The following is a 21,470-nucleotide window of genomic DNA, read 5'->3' as shown; positions in this document are numbered from 1 at the left end:
TAAACAGCAAAAGCAGCTCCCCTCCAACAAACACACACACACACACACAAAGCCTGTGCACAGTCAGTCCACCTACGAATGTATTTTTTTGAATCAACACAGAGAGAAAACCAGTGGCGGATGCTGGTCTTTCAAGGAGGGGAAGCTCATTTTCGGCCTACATCATAAAATGTGTCAGTTTATTTATACGTAAATTCTACCCTCCATTCCTTTTCAAGAAAATGATCTGTGACCCTGTCGTACCAGCAAGGCGTCTTTTCCAGGGACTTGACTAGTGTCCTCTCAATGGCCAGCAGAGCTAGGCTGCTTCAACGGCCTTGGCCCATGTGAAGTGTGTCCGCCTGTGAGTGCTTTGTGACGGTGGAGGGGCTCAGCAGCACCCGCTAGAAACTGCGATAGAAGTCAGAAAGAGTGATAGAAGTCAGTCTCCAAACACAAGCAGCTACAAAAACCCCACCAGAAATAGAAGCTCGATTTGTCGCTAGTCGTTTTTAGCAAAGGAAATGCCGCTAAGAGGATTAAGAAAGTCTGGTATAACGCAGAACAGAATGAAAATGTAATGCTCCCATGGATCTTTACACCAAAGGGTCGCTGATTCGCTCATTTCGCTGTCAATCAAAAAGGGATTCAGCCTCAGACAGATCATCCAATCATCATGCAGAAGCTGAGCGTCCGGGCCAGCCGAGGCCAGCCCACTGCTCCATAGACCCCCAGAGACGCCGAGTGTCCGATGGGCGGGACAAAGCCCACCATTTATCCAATCACTCGTCTCGTTTCCCTGCACTTCGCTGCTTCTACATTGAACTCTGTGGACGCTCAGCGTCAACACTGTTTAAAGCACTGTGAAGCTGCGGGAATGATTGAGAGGAAAGCCGCGTCTTTACCAGTGATAAGAAGCTGATTCTGAACAAAAGTTAATCGCGTTGGAGTGCATATTTATTCAACGACATGTACACACAACAGTATATATTTGATCACTTATTTTTTTTTGACATTTTAGGGGAAGCTGAGCTTCCCTTGCAGTCTTAGAGCAATCGCCTCTGGAGAAAACAGACACAGTTGGAACACAAAGATCATTGAAAGCAACTTTATTTAAAGATGACATATTGTAAAAATAACATTTGCATGCTTTTGTATAAACACACACCCCATCACCTGCCAACCCCCACCAATGGAATAATACTCAGTGTATGTTCCCTTAACCTGCTTAATACATTACACAATTACAGAACACCTAAAAGGACAGCTTGCGTTCTCTGGGTAGGTACACGCAATAAGAAACACTTTCACACAAGGCCATGTAGGTTTGGATGTTTTTTCTTGCTTAATAATAAAAACCTTCATTTAAAAACAGCATTTTGTCTTTACCCGTGTTGTCTTTGACTAATATTTAAATTTGTTTGATGATCTGAAACATTTAAGAGTGACAAACATGCAAAAAAATAAAAAATCATGAAGGGCAAACACTTTCACACCACTCCTTGTTTTTTTTCCCTTATAAACATCATTGCTACAATTGTAAGGATGAGTGCTTAAATGGTTAACACTTAAAACATTTTCCACACAGACAAAATGGACAGAAAAATAGGAACTGCAAAAATCATATTCATTCAAAATTTATAAAAGTCCTGAGTTACACAGTGTATTATTAACATTTGGTATCAGTTCCTGCTCAAAATCCCACACCCTTTTGTCAACATAAAGCTTTTCTTTGGGAAGATGACCCTGTAGAGGTACTCTAACATGAACAATGTGACAAATATCAAAAGGGACCCGATAAACATCGCCTATATTTTTGAGTGTGGAATGCACTGATGTTTGCACCACACTCCGTGGATTGACAATCATTTTTGTGGGATTAAAGACATTCTTTCTATCAGGTTCTCTGTAAATATGTTCCATAATATTGATGCCAGGTATATTTTTCCATTCTGGTCTTCTGAACTTTCCACTGTCCTCAAATTTTGTCTTGGGAAAGATGTGATTCTCGATTAGAAATACACCCACACTTCCTTGCTTCTCTTCGAAACTCTTCATCATTAATGTAAGGTTATTATGTGTGTAAGGCATGATGATCTCATCGATGTCATTCAGGAGGACATACCTGGACTGATACATGTGTCGATAAACACACTCATTGAGGTTTACCAGCTGGCCGTAGTAATGGAGGTCTCCTTTGTGTACTTGATAGTTCCATCCTGAAGATGGGTTAAGGAACTGGTTGATAGGCCACTGAACGACCTCCAGAAATCCTTCTTTCACATACTGCTGTAGAAGTTTCTCTAGGTCAGAACCACAGCTGGTGTTGTAGATCACTACATGTTCCACACCTAGCAGCTTGTACATCTCCATGGTCTGTACAAATTGAAGAACATTATTGTATTCCCCAAAGAGGTTGCTGATACACACAGTGAAGTTGAACTTAAATGTTTCCTTTTCCACTGTGTTCCTTATGGGCAGGAAATCCATATTTTGAATGTCTAACATGCTGGATCCATTTGAAATAGTAACACGTGTTGCAGTTTGTGTTTTTGCCACTTTACACAAAATATCTGAAGCCCCAAATGGAAAGCCAAAATGATCACTGTGTATTTCCACTTCTGCATTCACAGCTTGGCAGATATCATCATAGCAATAAATGCAAGAAAGAGGCTGCAGACTGTCTCTTCTGATTATGCTGATAACTCGTATTGCCTCGTTGAATCTGTGATCCATGAAGGCAGACACCATAAAATGTTTTGTGTGTTTAATGGGGGTTATTGGATTCTGTGAGATTTTACTTCTGCTTTTTTCAGAGCCAAGGTCTACACTTTGTAATAATGTTTCTTCGCCATATTTGCTGTTTCTATTTAAAAGCCAAATAATAATAACCATCAAAATGACGAGAAACACGTACAAGGTATGTGTTCTGTTCATCTTGGGCCACAGTCCTGCTTGATACCTATAAAGGAAAAAATATTATTATTGTATGTTTCACATTATGACTATATTCTATTCAAATCTTTTCATGTAAGAGTACATACAAGTTTAACTAAACAGAAATCTTAAAATGACAGTCTAAATCTAATAAATAATTTATGTAAAGAACCATATCCAACAATGGTTGTGTCTATTTTAAAAAATGGCACTTTCAATATCTGACAATACGTGGTTACTGCTTCTCTGTAGCCTTTAACTGAGTTCAGTGGTGTTCTGAGTTCAGTGGGCGACACAGGCAGCTGCCCGGATAAGTCTCTTGTCAAAACGAATTTTTTTTTTTTAATTCTACATTTATAAATCACGCCAAAGATATCATCACGATCTCACCATGTGGGTTGATTATATTTATTTGTCAGAGTAGGTACCACCATCTAGTGTATATGAATTAGTAAAATATTAGAAAACATTTGACTAAAAGACCTTTTTCAGGATTTTTAAAATATAGTGATTTCCTAATGCCTTCTTAGAGTGAAAAATCAGCATTAACTCTGCTCCTAAACCTTAAACTAACACACATGATCAATCAAATCTATGATTCAGACAATAGTCCATCTGATGGTCTTCATATTTTGCCCCATTTTACCCTTTCCCTCAGTTTTTAGCTTTGTTCTCTGCCTCTTATTTAATTTTCATAGTGATATAAACATACATAAACATCAGGTAGATCAGTGCAGCATCTGAACATGGAAAGCCTGGTATTGTCTGTTCATAAAACTAAAGACTGCACTGTGCTGTAATGGCATTGCTTTACACAATGAAAACTTGTGTAACACATGCTTGTGTAAAAGATTTGTGAAAAGATTACATTTTAACAGTGACATTTTTAATTTTACATTTAATTAACCATTTTATTTAATGAAGGAACAGGACATTTACTTATTTTTTATAGCTATAAACATGTGATTCATAAAACACATGTATATAATGGAGGACCACAACTTTGTCTAAAATAGTGAGCAAACCACTCATTCTCCGGTGTTGTGGCTTTAATAATCCAGAGATCCTAAAAGAAAAGCTGTGGTGAATTCGTCAGAAAGCTAATAGCACTCAGATGTGTCCACTGTGTCCCAAAACCACAAAACATGTGATAATGACTGCTCTACAGGAGTTTCTAAACAGAAATCTGTCTCTTGGTCAGTGTTTCACTGCCAATCACAGTACAATCAATAAAAAAATGTTGAGGGGTTTCTGAAGAAGCTGTGATTCAGGCAAAGCCCTCAGCCCTTTTTTGTTATGCTGTCACTTGTTATTCCGTGCCCCCAAATGCCACATCAGGACTAAAAGTGTGAATGTGAAGAAAATATCTAAAAGTAAGAAAAAAATTATAATTAAATTGACCAAAAACTGTATGAGGTCAAGCAATTAGAGGTGTAGGATACCAGGAATTTTGGTATCGATCCGATACCAAGTAAATGCAGGGCCAGTATCGCTGACATCGATACTTTTTAATATTTAAGCTTCATAGATCCAAAGGATCCAAAAAACCTAAGATAGAATTTCGCCAAACATTGTATGTGACAACAAAATACTTTATCACAATCAACATTTTTGTTTAGAAACAGTGGAACAGTAACAAAAATTTGCCTTAATATTAGGAAAATAAGTCTTTGAGGTAGAAAAGGAGAAACCACTATACAAAAATAAAATAAAAATTCTCCCCTCACTAGACATCTTTTCTAGTCCTTTCTTTCTTTGTGTCAAGACCAGGCAGAGAGCCAACACTTGCGGATCACGGGAAAAGAGTTTATTTACCCGAGTCCAAAAGAGAAGTCAAAAACCAAGCAAGGGTCAAACACAGGGAGCAAACAGTACCTCAGGGATGTAGCAATAAGCATAGTTGTAAACAGGCAGAGTCCAGAACTGGAGAGGATAAACCAATACTGAAGGGATTAGGCGTAAACCAAAAAGACAAACGAGGAGTAGGCAACAAGATATCAAGATAGACAGTGGCAATACTCAGCAAAGACTGGGACGTGAACAGGTGTGCATGTTGAGATTTCAGGTGAATGAGACCTGTGTAGACTCATGTGATCATCTGGGGCATTCTGGGATATGGAGTCCTGAGAAGCAGGTGTGACACTTTCTTTTTTCAAATAGAATTTGTCTTAGGAAAAACAATAAAAAATAAGGAATTTTCTTCCTTTCAGTGCAATTCTGTTTTTTTTCTAAAATAAACAGAGTGTAAAAAATATCACTCACAATTTAAAACAAAATCTCCTGAGGTAGAGAGCTGAACCACAGTACAACAAAATTAACACAGCTCAACAAATACTGTACAGTTTCAAACTTATTCTGTTATTCAAGTCGAACAATACAAGAAAATAATACAAAGAATAAGGAATTTCTTCCCTTCGGTTCACTTCTGGCTTTAAACATATTAAAAACAATAAGTGAAAATTAAATAAAGAAAGGCGGGCAAGGCTGAGCCTACCTGCATGGCTGTTTGGCTGGCACCGCTGAGCCACGTGACGGTTCAACAACAAAAGACAGGGACAAACATGCAGTGCAGAGCTACTCTTACAGACAGAAAGTAGACTTTGATGAATCCGCGTGTGCAGCGGTCAGTGCGTGCGGGAGAAAAAAAAAGCTTGAGTATCGATATTTTTACATGAGTATTGGTCAATATCAATACCAGCGTTGGTTTCGATATTATTGATATTTGGATCGATCCGCCCACCTCTACAAGCCATACCACTGCCTTTGAGTTTGTTTTCCATGTTCTTTACCATTTCTCCAGTAGAGCAGTAATAAAGTGCAGTTCCCTGAGTTACTGATTTGAATCCAGATTCAGACACATTAACAATGAAAGTACACGAGCACGTTCACTACACTGCATACCTTGTTATATATTAGTTCACATTCACTAGTTACCTGCAAAAAATAAACAAACCTAGAGCTCTGTTCTTGGGTCCACCCACCCTTCCCCTAACAGAAACAATTCCAGAATTGAATCAAAACTTTATAGGAACAATAATTATAAAAACTCTGTAACTCTGTGCATATGTATTGTTTATGGGGTTATTCTTTAAGTATTTGTATTAATTCTGAAGATCAACATGTAAGAGAATTTAGGTGTTCATTATATGTAGTTATACTTCTATGATGTAAAAAAAAAGCGCCTTAAAGTGGAAATGCTTTAATGTTTTAGATTTGACTGACTTGTTTTTTGGTTTTTGAGCCACCTTAATGCCTCCAAACTCCGGAGACGGCTAACTACATTACTGAAAGTGCTAAAAAACTAAACATGTCGAGTTACAAATGAGTGTCTCTGGTAATTCAATACTGTACTGTAATGGCATTGCTTTACACATGAAAACATGTGTGATCATGACAGGATCAGAAAAGATTACATTTTAACAGTGACATTTTTATTTTTACATTTTATTAACCATTTTATTTAATGAAGGAACAGGGCATTTTTTATAGCTATAAACATGTGATTCATAAAACATGTATATAATGGAGGACCACACCTTTGTACACCTCTGCAACGTAGAAAATTCTTTAAAAAATACAAACAAACCTAAGACCACAGATATGAAAATATTTATTAAATTGACCAAAAACTGTAAGAGGTCAAGCCATACCGCCGGCCACCAGCAGGGGGCCAGGGCGGCGCAGTAAGAGAGCAGCTGGGAGCAGAACTCTATTTCCCAAAAGCCTAATCAGGCACACCTGCATAACACCTGCACCTGCCTGGGTGCTGCATAAAAGGCTCACACAAACATTGCTCTGTGCTGCACCTTTGTAGAGGGGCAGATGGTAAAGTACTTTGCAAACGGAGAAAGAAATGAAGAGAGAGAAAAAGAAAATATAGCTGAAATAAAGGAAAATAATTATAGACCACAATAATTGGTGTTGAAAGAGGTGTTCAGCTTCTTATGATTTAAGTTTATTTATTAACTTTTTTTTTTTTTTTTTTTTTATTAAAAAAAACTTTTGTGTCATGTGTATTTCCAGCCCAGTCCCTGAGGATTATTTTGTGTTGGTTTAGTTAACAACATTTCCGTTTGTTTGAGCATGCCAATATTTTACATCTCCTTTGTTTGCCTTTCCTGCTTTTTTTCTCGCTACCTTTTGAGTTGGTTTTCCATGTTCTTTGCCATTTCTTCTGTAGAGCAGTGATAAAGTGCAAAAAATTACTTATTGTTTTAGATTTGACTGAGTTGTTTTTCAGCAGGTGATTATGAAAGTTAAAAATGCAAATGTTAGTGTGATTTTTGTCATTGTTTTGTTGCATTATGCTGCACTAAACATTTTCATGTTATGGGATAGAACCGGACATTTTTGGGGTTTGCTAACTTCTTTCGACACTTTGTGTGTAATTTCAGTTCTGTGGCTGCACACCTCACCGTCCTCACACTTACCCCAGGACCCTTTCGTTGGACCACAGAAGCCCAGGAAGCCTTTGACAACATAAAGCTCTGGCTTACCTCACTACCGATTACCGGACCCTGAGGAACCATTTGTTGTCGAGGGCGATGCCTTAGATATTGGTGTAGGTGCTGTGCTTTCCCAGCGCCAAGGGCCCAACAAAAAGCTTCACCCTATTCCCACCGCCTCACTCCAGCTGAGCAAAACTACAGCATTGGGGACAGAGAGCTCCTGTCAGTTAAATTGGCCCTAGAAGAATGGAGACATTGGTTGGAAGGGGCCAAGCACCCATTTGTGGTCTGGACTGACCACAAGAACCTCGCCTATAAACAACAGACCAAGCGGCTAAACTCTCGGCAGGCTCAGTGGGCACTGTTCTTTGGTCGCTTTTCCTGTTGTCATATAGGCCAGGTTCAAAAAACACAAAGCCTGATGCCCTGTCCAGACAAGGGGAACCCCAGGGCCTGACAGTATGCCAGAACCCATCATTCCCACTCCGTAGATCCCAGCTCAATTTCGCTGGAGAATCGAGGACTTCATTCAGGCGGCACTTTGGCAGGAGCCTGACCCTGGGAGTGGTCCTCCGGGCCAAAAGCCCCATCAGCAGTTCATCAGCAGGTTATTCACTGGGGGCATGCCTCTCTGGGCATCCTGGAATCACAAGAACCCTGGAGTTCCTCTGCCGGTGCTTCTGGTGGACAGGAGTGTAGACAGATGTCCATGCCTTCATTGTTTCTTGTGAGGTGTGCGCAAGAAGCAAAGCACCCCAATCTCGGCCACAAGGGCTCAGCCACCCTTTATCGATTCCTGCTCGACCTTGGTCCCACATATCTATGGACTTTGTTACGGGCTTGCCCCCATCCAAAGGCAACACAGTCATCTTGGTCATTGTGGACCACTTCTCCAAAGCCTGCAAGTTTGTGCCCCTGCCCAAACTTCCTTCGGCCAAGGAGACAGCGGACCTCCATTTCCAGCATGTGGTCCGGGTACACGGAATGCCGGAGGACGTGGTGTCTGACTGAGGTCCCCAATTTGCCAGCAGATTTTGGAAGGCCTTCTGTCAATTCATGGGGACTACCGTAAGTTTGTCCTCTGGTTTCCACCAAGAGTCCAACGGTCATACTGAACAAGTCAACCAGAGCTCACCCGCAAGTTCCATCACAGCCGTGCTGTGGGCCTGGGGACATCTGGGGCTGTCCCTAGAGGGGGTCCTCTAAGAGGTTAAGCCATACCGCTGGCCACCTGCAGGGGGCCATGGCAGCGCAGTAAGAGAGCAGCTGGGAGCAGCTCTCAGAACTCCAGTTCTGAGTTACTGATTCAAATCCAGATTCAGACACATTTAACACTGAAAGTACACGAGCACATTCACTACACTGCATACCTTGTTATATATTAGTTCACATTCACTAGTTACCTGCAAAAAATAAACAAACCTAGACCTCTGCTCTTGGGTCCACCCACCCTTCCCATAACAGAAACAATTCCAGAATTGAATTAAAATAGGATACAATAATTATAAAAACTCCGGCTTACCTCGCTACCGGTTACCGGACCCTGAGGAACCATTTGTTGTCGAGGTTGATGCCTTAGATATATTTGTAGGTGCTGTGCTTTCCCAGCGCCAAGGGCCCAACAAAAAGCTTCGCCATTTTGCCTACTATTCCCACTGCCTCCAACTCCAGCTGAGCAAAGCTACAGCATTAGGGACACAGAGCTCCTGTCAGTTAAGTTGGCCCTAGAAGAATGGAGACATTGATTGGAGGGGGCCAAGCACCCATTTGTGGTCTGGACTGACCACAAGAACCTCGCCTATATACAACTCTTGGCAGGCTCGGTGGGCACTGTTCTTTGGTCACTTCAATTTCCTGTTGTCATATAGGCCAGGTTCAAAAAACACAAAGCCTGTTGCTCTGTCCAGACAAGGGGAACCCCAGGGTCAACATGTAAGAGAGTTTAGGTGTTTATTTAGACTTCTATGACATTAAAAAAAAGCCTTAACTTAATGTTTTAGATTTGACTGACTTGTTTTTCAGTAGGTGATTATGAAAGTTCATAATGCAAACTTTAGTGTGATTTTTGTCATTGTTTTGTTGCATTATGCTGCACTTAACATTTTCAAATGTTTAAAAAGAACAAATGAAAAAAGCGAAAGGTTTGTATTTTTTTTTTTTTTTTAACACACAGTGCAGGAATTGGAAATGCCAGGGTAATGTGCTTCTCATCACATCATTCTCATATGTACATATTGCTTAGTTTTACCCAGTGAAATTAGGAGTAATGCCATGTATTTAAAATCATTTAACTATTAACTATAAACTTTTAACTAAAACTACAAAATACGAACACAACTTCCATACCATGGAAAAACTACACGTTTAGCTTTCTTCCGCAGATATTATCTCTTTATTTTCAAAGTGTCACAAAAATGTAAAAGGCTTACTAAAGACACAATATAACAGACTATTGATATTATCAATATATTGATATAAATTTTACTGTGGAATTTTAATAGTTTATAATAGCCCTATAAACATAGTATCACGCGGGGGACATGATGAGTGGATTTACGGGAGGCGGACACACTCGCTACAACACAGATGATTTATTATATATAACACAATAAACGAACTTAACGAGAAACATGAAATAACATAGAATAAGAGCACGAAAGAACACTATAGGACTGGGGCAATGAAACAAGCAAGAGAGACGGGTAAGCGCGAGGCGAGAAACGAGAAAAACTAGAGAAACAAACACTACAAAACACAAATGAACTAGAGGGTCATGAAAGGAGTAATAGAGCGAACGAGGAACGAGGAACAAGGAACCAGAAACGAGAAACAAGAAACAAACGACAACGAAAACAAAATGACCGATACCAGGAGGTGAGGGAAGAGGGCTTAAATAACAGAACAAACTAGACACACCTGACACGGATAATGAGGGACAATGACAAAGAGGCGGAACAAAAGGCCCCTGTTAGCCTCACCTCCGTTGTCCTGAGGTAGGAGGCTAACAGCCCCTACCCATAACCCCCCCCAAGAATCTCCCCGGACCTGAGAGGATAATCCTCCAGCGAGGGGGAGACTCCAGCCCGCTTTCTCCTCCGGCTCCGTCGATTCCCGCTGGAGAAATCCCTTGATTCACGAATCGAGTCTTCTGTTCGGGGGAAAGGAACCGCACCGGGAATGTTCTAGAGCCATTGACTCCATTCAGAAGCCGCTCTTAAAGCCTCCTTTACGGGATCTCTGGGGCCTGTGAGAAACGGAGTCCGGCGAATAACACATCTCCTAAACGGGTAGTCCGTGCTAGCTGTGTCCTTATTTTGATCGGTCATTCTATCACGCGGGGGACATGATGAGTGGATTTACGGGAGGCGGACACACTCGCTACAACACAGATGATTTATTATATATAACACAATAAACGAACTTAACGAGAAACATGAAATAACATAGAATAAGAGCACGAAAGAACACTATAGGACTGGGGCAATGAAACAAGCAAGAGAGACGGGTAAGCGCGAGGCGAGAAACGAGAAAAACTAGAGAAACAAACACTACAAAACACAAACGAACTAGAGGGTCATGAAAGGAGTAATAGAGCGAACGAGGAACCAGAAACAAGAAACAAACGACAACGAAAACAAAATAACCGATACCAGGAAGTGAGGGAAGAGGGCTTAAATAACAGAACAAACAAGACACACCTGACACGGATAACGAGGGACAATGACAAAGAGGCGGAACAAAAGGTGGAGCTAGAGTGAAACGAGGGCGGAGCTAGGAATAACAACAAAGAGAGAGCCACATAGAAAGGGAAAACAAACAAGAAAGTGCCAGGATGTGACACATAGCATCTGACATGATAGAATGTGTGAGCCTTTAGTGAGCCTTTCAGATTTTTGAGACACTGAAAATAAAGAGATAATATCCGCGGAAGGAAGCTAAATGTGTAGTTTTTCCATGGTATGGAAGTTATGTTCGTATTTTGCCATCTAGCGGCAACAGAATGCAGCTGCTGCACCATTTAAGGTGAAACAGAAAATCCTAATGAATCGATTGCTCATCCTTTGTATCCCGGATGTATGTTCTGAATTATTCTGTAACTCGTATTTTGGTATCTGAATTCGGTCTGTCGAATTTGAGCAACTTCAAAATATATTGTCTGAATTTTTTTAAGCTTGATTTTTTTTATCTGAATATATTAACCTTGAATGATAACTGTGAAAACATGTTCTTGAAAATTCACGAGTTTAATTCAAGAGCAATTCGGATGCATAATTGTGAAGCAAAATATTCACAGGTGGAAATCTGAAGACTCAAATTCAAAAACAACAAAATTCAGATGCATAATTTCAGTGCAAAAAAAAAAATCAGTGCTACAAATTCAAAGGTGGTAATATTTCAAAGTTTGATGACAGATTCGCTTCCATAAAGATAACTTTTATAGATTATTTAACAATAATTATTAATAATAAAAATATTTAATAAATATCTCCAGATGAATGCTGAGGCTGTGACATATTTTCAGGCTACAGGCTCTGCAGATTTTATTTTATTTTTTTAATCAACAACGCTATTATTGATTGCTTTATAGATATTTAAAATTAATTTATTAGTTGTTAACTGAGAGGTATATTTTGCGTTGCACTGATGAGACAAGGGGTGCGGTGAAGTGGACGTAATTAATGGTTCAGTTGAGATCACTAATAAAACTGACGGATCACTGGCGGAGATCACCAATAAAGCATAAAACTAGCGGAGAGATCACTAACAAAACTGGCGAGGAACTGGCGGAGAGCCGCTGGCGAAGTGGACGTCACTAATAAAACTGGCGAACGAACTGGCCGGCCTACTGAGAGAAGAGGCAGGAAGAAAACAAAGAGGGGGGTCTGCTCCAATTGAAACAGGCTACTGTTGAAAGGACAGGTCAGTCGTAGCATTAATATTTAGCGCAGTAGAGACCACAAGGTTTGGGCTTCTGTGAGTAATATTCGAGGTTTAGTTAGCTAGCAAAGTAATGCATTTTAAAGAAGAGAACGAAGGGAAATATAGAAATGGAAAGGGATTCTGGTCGTTGACGTTGGTCAGTTTGGTCACATTAGCTACGTTCATTATAATAGAGAATTGTAAACGTAGAACATGTAATGTTAGCTACAGAATTACAAACTCCGTTCCAGTTTATGGATATGGCGGGAAAACATGGGGGGAGGTTTTGCTGTGAAATAAGGGTCCGTTTTTTTATTTTACTTTGTGCAGTATTGAGAATTTTAGGTTACTGTGTTTTGCTGCAGAATTATGAGCTCCATTCCAAATCTGATTTGAGACTCCCATTTTTGTTATTTAGTTCATAGTCACATTGTGAATGGAAGAACCTATTTGCTAGCCAGGTATGCAAAACTAGTAAATTAATTATCTTGACTAAGTGTTTGTGTGTGTGCATTTTAATTATCTATCTGTGTTTAGTTAGAATATTGCTTTCAAAGTGTCTGAATAAAAAATGTGAAGCTACTGGTTCTGTGATCACAGAACCAGTACTCTTGTTGAGTGGCTTCTTGCTCCAGGCGAGCATCCCTCGCTTGCTGTTCCACTAGAAACTGGCGAAGCATTTGTCTGAGATCACTTGTCTCTTCCTCTTCCTGTAGTCGCTGTTCAACCACTCTACACCCGTAGCTCCCAAGGGTGCTTTCATTTCCTCTTGAAGCAACATGGACTCCACTAACTGCTCAGCCTGTGGCTTCTTTGGTGCCATAATGCCTCAAAATTCCAAGATACTGTGCCTCCTGTCTGGACACATCCCACCGCTTTGTCAGGGGGTGACCAAAAACAAGGCTAAGAGGAGTCATGTCTAGACATGTATTGACTCTTGCAAATGTAAAGTTTATGCAACAAGCTCAGCTTCTAGCCTGTGAGCTTGAGAGAACAGAAAAAAGTCATCCTTGACAGCACAATCAGTCCTCTTTTAACACCATGGATCAAACCATTTAACATTCAAGGTACATTCCCCAGTAACAGTGAATGTGAAGAACTCCACTTAGCTGGACATCACTACTTCACATTCAATCTTACACTTTACATTAACCATCACAATATTTCAATATTAATTATCAATGGAAATAATGTTGTAAAAATACCAACTAGCTCTTTGTACAAACATGAAAGGTTCCAAGTAGTACAGTCCAGATTGCCCAGAATTCCAGGCATTTCTATAAAGACATGCTCAGTAAGCCTGCACTTCCTCTAAACCAACACCCACTGGCCCACGCTGCAGATATGGCTCCTGGGAATTAAACAAAGACGTCAGCAGAAATGTTATGGTGAGATCAATAAAAATGTTAAAACTGTCCCATCTTATGGTCTGACTCTTCTTTACTAGCGTGCACAACTAGTATAGCAAAGATAAGTTTAAAAGATGTTAAATTATTGACCATTTACCTGAAGTATAGGATTTGAACAGAATTTTAACATTTTATGAGCTAATCACTTTAAAGGATTTTTTTAATTAAAAACATTAACTTTAAAATGAGTAAATATAACTATTGTACATTCTGGGCAATCTTAAAATCAGAGCTGGGCTATTACTGCAATGTACCTAACAATAAACAATGTACTCTGAACTGCTGAACCAATTAAAATTCATACTTTACTCCCTAAACACACTGCATTCCTTATTCTTACATGTGGAGCCTTAGTGGGCCATCACAGAGACCGCCAGGTAGAGAAAGATAATTTAACTGTACAAACAATTGTGAACTCAAATTCCAGTTTTGGGCTTCTGTGAGTAATATTCGAGGCTTAGTTAGCTAGCAGAGTAATGCATTTTAAAGAAGAGAACGGAGGGAAATATATACATTGAAATGGAAAGGGATTCTGGTCGTTGACGTTGGTCAGTTTGGTCACATTAGCTACGTTCATTATAATAGAGAATTGTAAACGTAGAACATGTAATGTTAGCTACAGAATTACAAACTCTGTTCCAGTTTATGGATACATATTTGGAGTGTCAGGGGTGTGTGAGGGGGAAGAAGGCGGGAAAAAGATGGGGGGAGGTTTTGCTGTGAAATAAGTGTTCGTTTTTTTATTTTACTTTGTGCACTATTGAGAATTATAGGTTACTGTGTTTTGCTGCAGAATTATGAGCTCCATTCCAAATCTGATTTGAGACTCCCATTTTTGTTATTTAATTTATAGTCAGATTTTGAAGGGAAGAACCTATTTGCTAGCCAGGTATGCAAAACTAGTAAATTAATTAGTTTGGCTAAGTGTTTGTGTGTGTACATTTTAATTGTTTATAAGTGTTTAGTTAGAGTATTGCTTTCAAAGTGTCTAAATACTAAATGCTGAGCTACCAGTGATCACATGTAGTGTGTTGGTTTATGTAATGCATATGAAATGACATCTTATTTCTCTGTAGTATATGTTTTAAATGTGGTGAGTCTCATCGTGCCATGACTTTCAGGAAGTTTGGTGCATTTAAGGCTCACATTTACAGGTATCATTAAAAACAGCAAAACTGAAACTAGACCTAGGCTATATCATGTATATTTTAATTTGACATGTCATTGAAAACTGCAAAGGTAAATGTGAAGACTTAAAATAATTTATATTCTCATCATTTAGGCAAGTGCCACAGCTGCTGATTTTGAAACCCTTAACCTGCCTGTGAGTCCTCAGATGTTTATTCTGGGTATGTATATATAATTGCAAGATTTGTCAAAATACTCCAGAATGACAAAAGTTTAAGAAACATTTAAATTATTATTACAGTGGAATTTTTGACCAATGCAAGATGGTTGCTGACAGCGGAAGGACAAGTGGCCTATGTTTGCTCAAGCCTCCATTAATCTCGGGAAAGGCAGCCCTATTCTCCTTGTACTAACATTTCAATCTCCAATATCGACAGGAAATTTCATGTATAATTGAGTTGATCCAGAGGTAAAAAATTTCATTCGTTGAATATTTTTTCTTTCTCTCTCTACTTGTTTACTTCCTTCTCTGAATTAAACTAGCCTCTAGCCTCTATTTCATGTTATCTTACCTGTAGTTAAAAAAAGTGTTCATAAATATAAAAGCTTTCAATTATGATAACTTTACTGATGCAGAAACCCCATGTATGAAAATGGATTAAAATTTCTAAAATTATCTGAAGGTAACTGCTTAGAAATTTTGACCCGTTTTTGTTGGATAATTCTTTATTAAATTTTTATGAAGAGCAGTTACTGTTCATTCATTAATTAATCTGCTGCAACCATTTAATTCTAATCAGGGTCATTGTGGAAATCATTTGATGCAGTTGAATATTGTGCAATATATTCAACTGCATCAATTTCACAACTGCATGTGAAATTAAAGGTCAAATACAGGATTTTCTGTTTACTATGATGACATATTTCATAGCATATTAGTCTACATGGCTTTTAGATCAGGTATCAAACTGAAATCGCAGTACTTTTGGAAAAAAAAATGTATTTGTTGAGTTTGTATTAATATATCTCCTCAGACTAAGTCTTCACTACAAAAAGTGTGAGCAAGCGACAACTAGGGCTGGGCGATATGACCAAAAATTCATATCTTGATATGCCTAAAATAAATGGAGATATACGATACGATATGACATTATGAAAGCCATAACAATATACAATGTCAAAGTATAAGTGTTTATTTTTAGCACCAAATAGGACATGCTGCATTATCTAACTGTAATTATCAACGTAATTCACCCTTTATCTCACACGTTTCCTCTGATTACTTGCAGACAAATAAACATAGCACAAAAATTAAGGAAATTTGTGTTTGGTAGATTATTTCTTTGTTGCCAATAAACCTTATACCATTACTGTTAATTTGCCTTTTAAATGGTGCCACATTTGTAAGAAACATGCATTTGTGGGATGAGCAGTAGAGCTGAGTATGTGGGTTGCTGGAAAAACGAGGCTTGTCATCATTGGAAGCAATCTCAATGCAGAAAGATATTGAGTAAATCCTGCAACCAGTGGCAATTCCATATCTCCACAGTCTTGGACCAAACTCTATCCTCTAAAATGACAACACTTGCCCCCACAGAGTGGTGTTTATCAGAGACTACCTCCAGAATGTGGCAGTGGAGAGGATAGAATGGCCTGCCAGCAGTTCTGACCTCAACCTCATTGAACACTTGTGGGCTCAGCTTGGGCATGCTGTTCATGCCTCAGTGACCAACGCAAGCATGTGTGTGACCAGCAGTGTGTAACCAAGCTGGTGAACAGCATGAGGAGGAGGTGCCAGGCTGTTGTGGCTGTGTATGGTTCTTTCACACACTACTGAGGCTCCTGTTTGTTAAATGAATAAATTGTTAAATTGCCAATATGTTTTTTTTTTCTTCAAACTTCAATCAGCCAGCCACAACACACCAAATGAGTCAATGGCAGAATAAGCTGTTTAGCATCGGCCAAGAGGATTGGGCTAATTTTTCATACTCTACTGCTCCTCCCACAAATGTTCCTTACAAATGTGGCACCATTTAAAAGAGAAATTAACAGGCTTCCAACAGTATAAGATTCATTTCCAAGAAGCATTGTTACAACAAAAATATAATCTACCAAACAAAAATTTCCTTGCTGTTTGTGCTATGTTTAGTTTTAAAAATTGTCCTGCAAATGATGCCATCTGATCTTTTTGTTACTTTATTTCCACATGGAATGTTTTGCAATAGATGCCTCATTGGCACATATCCCCAGGGGTGGCCAACGTCAAGAGCAAGTCCTGAACAATGCATCTGTGTGTATCCACACTTTAAAAGAAACTGATGGACTTTGAATATAGTTTTATTTAAAGGGTGATGTTAAACACAAAACAGACTTGTGTCGTGGCTGATCAGTAAATATCAATGATGATATTTGAAATATTAAGTTTTAGTAATCCAGATTACATATTTTTTATTAAACATTTCATGATGTATTATGGTCACTATTTGTGTGATCAAAAGTCATGTAATATAATGTAAAGTTTTACTACAAAGATTTGGGCACCTTGTAATCCATCAAGGGCAATAATATAATTTGATTTCGTGAAGTATTTTTGGTTACAAAAAAAAACCTACTCAAATATAAGCGGCAGAAAATATAACGTTCAAGTAAAAATGTAAATGAGTTTAACATGTTATGTAGTACCTGAAATTTGTCCACATTTTGCATATATTTAGTTTTAATAAAGTGCATTAATGCTTTTAATTCTAAATGTAGATTTGGACTTTTGTGTAGGTAATGGCTATATTTTTACAGTATTCATGCTTGGCAGTTTTTGGATTGTTTTTCTTATTTAATAGTAACACTATAATCTTATTACAAAAATATTACACGCTGGTATTGTTCAGTAAACAAAGAATTGAATGTAATGTAAATATTGTTTCTAATTACAGTGCTCATCTGTAAAAGTTACAGTTTCTGGAAAAAGGCAGTAAGTGGCTGGCAAATCTGCTGAAAGAATTTACTGTACATTTAAATATTTACAGTAAAACATTGTATTATGCAATTACAGTAGTATTCTGTAAAGTTGAAATACAATAGTGTTCCTGTAAAAATGCAGTAAATGGCTGGGAACTCTGCTGCCAGTATTTTACTGTAACATTTACAAGACATTTCTTACAGTTATATCTCTGTGTATTTTTGCATTTTAATTACTTTTATAATTTAAATACTTTTATAATTGTAATTATGCTGATGGTTTAAAAATGGTGGAATTTTCCTTTTATGTATTATTTAGTCTATCTATCTATCTATTTGTTTATTTAAATCATATTTACTTGAATAAAACCTACCTGATTCCTCTTTTTGGACATTTCTTCTGGAAGCAATTTTTCTTCTGATTAGTTACCCTGCCTCTTTACTGCAGTAGACTTTTATTTAATTTTTTTCCCCTACAAAAACAATAATTTATTATTTTACACCTATTACATTTGTTAATTCGAAATGAAGTCTGACATGATCATGCCATCAAGACAAAACAGCCATGTAGGTTAAATGTTGGCCCCACATATGTTCTCCAGAGTCAGTAATGGAACCAGGAATGGTTAAACATTGGGTCCATCTGTACTTTACAATGGAAGCCCACCTAAAAGCACAACATCTTTAAATAGAAATTATACACTTGGTCTCCATGTGAGCCCCATACACATGGGGAGAATCTTTGCTCATGTTAAACCCATTACTGGCTGGGTAACTACAGTAAACTTAAAAGGCAACGACAGTAAGCAACTAAACTAATTTTAGCTTTGATATATGTAAAAAATAAATTAAATATTGGTTTGTTGGTATACTGTGAGGCACGTTTCCTTACTGTATATTAGTATTTCCTTGGTAAACCACAAGCAGTAATACCCTAGGTTTGTTTTAACGGTTGTTTAAAACTCAAACCAAATCAAAGATTGTTCTGTGAAAACGGTAACGCACTCGTCTACAGCTGTTTACGTCTGCTTACCTCTTTTTTGCCCTTCAAATGTGTCAAAAGCTCATGTTTAGTAGATAAGGAACAGCTTCTGCCTCCACCTTGTTCTTCGCTCCGTTATTCTCTGTGACGCTGTAAGCAGCCGCTCCTCAAAAAAGGAAACCCAGCCCCCACACAAAGCGTAGAGCACTATATTGACATTTATGGTATGTCTTTCTTGAAAACTAATGCTTTAAAGTAACATGCAAAAACATCTTTAAGCTTCCCATTAAAACATTTTTGGTTATTTTGCGACTTTTTTTTTTTCAAACGAAGCATGCGTACAACATCATCAAGAAGCAAAGTGAAAGTAAAACGTATCGGACGCCCCAGAACCCGTGTCAAGTGTGGGAACGCAGACAGACTCGTGAAATCATCCGCCAACTCCCCCCCCCCCCCCCCCCCCCCAAAGTTTTTCACCAAATGTACATAGTTGTCATAGACAGACAGAACTGCGTGTTGGTATTTAAGCGTTTAATAAACATGATTTATACCCGTAATATGCCATTATTTAACGTGTGCCCTTTTATTCCATCTGTGTGTGTGTGTGTGTGTATATATATATAAATAAACTGAACACTACAATAACACATTCTAGATCACAATGAATGAAATAGTCCAGCGGAATTTTTTTATTCATTACCTAGTGGAATGTGCACAGTAAGTTCACCAGTGTTCACTATTAGTGTTAAATTAACACTGTCAGTGTAAATATTTAACACACTCAGTTAACAGTAATAGTGTTGATTTACCACTGGAGAATTTGCTGTGTGTGTTGATAACAAAATAACCTAAAAACGATCAATGTAAATCAAAATTTTATCCCTCGCTTAAGGCCAGAGTGTGGAGCATTTAAATTTACTTTGTTATTGCCCTGCATGTGTGCTAATGCTAATATTGGGACATGTGGCGTGTGATGATGGATGGAAAGGAAAGACAAGGAGAACAGTAAATAATGCTTTTCTTTTTAATGTTTCAAGGAAATGTGCAGTCCACAAACACTGTGGTTTAGATGAACACCCAGGATGAATAGGTCAAGGACAGTGTGACGAATTAAACGTGAGGTTGGACTGAGGACTCTGCCAAAGAAAGAAAAAGAACAAAACATCTAACCTGTCTAATGAGAACTAATCATAACATAGAAAATACAGAGGATGGCATCCACCCACCTGATGTGTTTAACCAGTCAGTCATTTTGCAGCCGCCTGTTGGTCAGCCACCAATCAGCAAGTGCAACCACCATTCGGACAGTGGAGCTGTCTGTTACATGTATTCTCATCATCAGTAGTTGCCAGTACGTTATAATTTTAGTCAGCTTTGGTGAAACTAACTGGTTAGCCAGTTAGCAATGAGATCTAGTAGTATTCATTACTTACTGACAATTTACTACCATTCACCAGGTATCAATACCATTAGCCTATCATATTAACATTCGTTCATTGTAACTGCTTATCCACTTTTGGGCGAAAGGCAGGAACACACCCAGGAGCCCTTCCCACAATCCAATCTTATTGGAAGGACAGTCTTAAAGAATGCCTTCAAAATTGCTATTTGCCCACTGTAAAGATAATATTATTTTGCATACTTTATTTCCATTCCACCCTACTCTTCCATGGTCAGGACCCCCACAGAGCAGAAGGTGGGTCATTCTCATCTCTGCAGTGACACTGACTTGATGGTGGTGATGGAGTGTTCTGTGCAGAATTTAAAAAGTCTGTTCATTCACTGCACTATTACTTGTTTGGTCCACCTTGTAGATGTAAAGTCAGAGACAGTAGCTCCTTTGTTGCTGCAGTTTGTGTTGGTCGTCTAGTCCTTCATCAGTGGAGACAGGACGCCGTCCAGAGGACGCTGAATGGTGAATGTTTTTTCTTGGTGGACTAGTCTCAGACCAGTGTCACTGAGTATTTTAAAAACTTCACCAAATGTTAAAGGAACAGTAGGAAATATTCTGTAGAGTGTATTTCACAAATACAGTGGATGCTTGAGTTAGCCAAAAATACATTTTAGCTATTGTTGCATATACAAACAATAAACATAGCTTTCGTTGGATTAAGAGAAGTTTAAGTTTGGGGAACAGGTTTGTAAATGGAATAATAGACAGCATTTCTGAAAATAAAGTGGAGAATATTGATTTTAATTCAGCCTTGTAGTTTAATACTATACATTATATAATACAGAGATTAGCTAAAACAACTAAATCAATAAAGATGGAGGCTTTATAGCTCTCTAACACAGAAGGGTTTGAATCTCCAGAGTCAGATTTAGCCCACTTTGCCATACAGCCACATCTACCAGAAAAATGTTGGAGATGGGCATAAACGAACCCGTACATAAAGTCAAACCATCTTTCATGGACCCATCATTCTCCAACTACAATAAAGTCCTGGAAACAAACATCTACATGCATCTGTCAGATAAAAATGTGTTATAATAAATAATAGTAAAAATAGATAAGTCAAAGTAATGTGTTATAATACAAGTAGTGCACTCACTGTTAAAACATACAGAGATAAATCAAGCCTTAAACTATGTACGCCTTTAAATGGAAAGTCACAATTCCAAAGGCTAAGTAGTCCAGGACTAGGATAATCCCTGTCTAATATATTTAAGGATATACTTAAGGGCTTTAAAAAAAATAATTAATAATTTATA

The 21,470-nt window shown here is 38.3% G+C and overlaps 1 protein-coding gene and 1 long non-coding RNA gene across 5 annotated transcripts; one reads left to right on the top strand and one right to left on the bottom strand.

Annotated features, from left to right (window-relative positions):
• Positions 1-1,081: 1,081 nt before the first annotated feature.
• On the bottom strand, positions 1,082-19,011 carry LOC136668829 (uncharacterized). 4 transcript variants are annotated; one of them, XM_066646576.1, is made up of 4 exons: positions 18,810-19,011; positions 18,151-18,249; positions 2,897-2,941; positions 1,082-2,355 (listed from the first exon to the last, which is right to left on the bottom strand). In XM_066646576.1, exons 2-4 carry the CDS (start codon positions 18,169-18,171, stop codon positions 1,618-1,620), a joined length of 804 nt encoding a protein of 267 aa, XP_066502673.1. In that variant the 5' UTR covers positions 18,172-18,249; positions 18,810-19,011; the 3' UTR covers positions 1,082-1,617. The 4 variants fall into 4 exon arrangements, with proteins under 4 accessions (XP_066502673.1, XP_066502658.1, XP_066502666.1 ...); XM_066646561.1 differs by having other exon boundaries at positions 1,082-2,941; XM_066646569.1 differs by lacking the exon at positions 18,151-18,249 and adding an exon at positions 8,887-9,088 and having other exon boundaries at positions 1,082-2,941.
• Positions 13,590-15,308, top strand: LOC136667735 (uncharacterized). Its single transcript, XR_010795425.1, has 3 exons — positions 13,590-13,672; positions 14,976-15,042; positions 15,123-15,308. It is a non-coding gene; the product is annotated as an uncharacterized lncRNA (long non-coding RNA).
• Positions 19,012-21,470: the final 2,459 nt, after the last annotated feature.

This window comes from Hoplias malabaricus, chromosome 1 (assembly GCF_029633855.1).
Source record: "Hoplias malabaricus isolate fHopMal1 chromosome 1, fHopMal1.hap1, whole genome shotgun sequence".
Lineage (NCBI taxonomy): Eukaryota > Metazoa > Chordata > Actinopteri > Characiformes > Erythrinidae > Hoplias > Hoplias malabaricus.
Note: the sequence above shows the minus strand (reverse complement) of the source record. Positions and strands in the feature narration are given on the sequence as shown.

Excerpts from the sequence above, each read along its gene's own strand:
- LOC136668829 (XM_066646561.1), bottom strand. The coding sequence starts at position 2,916 with ATGAACAGAACACATACCTTGTACGTGTTTCTCGTCATTTTGATGGTT.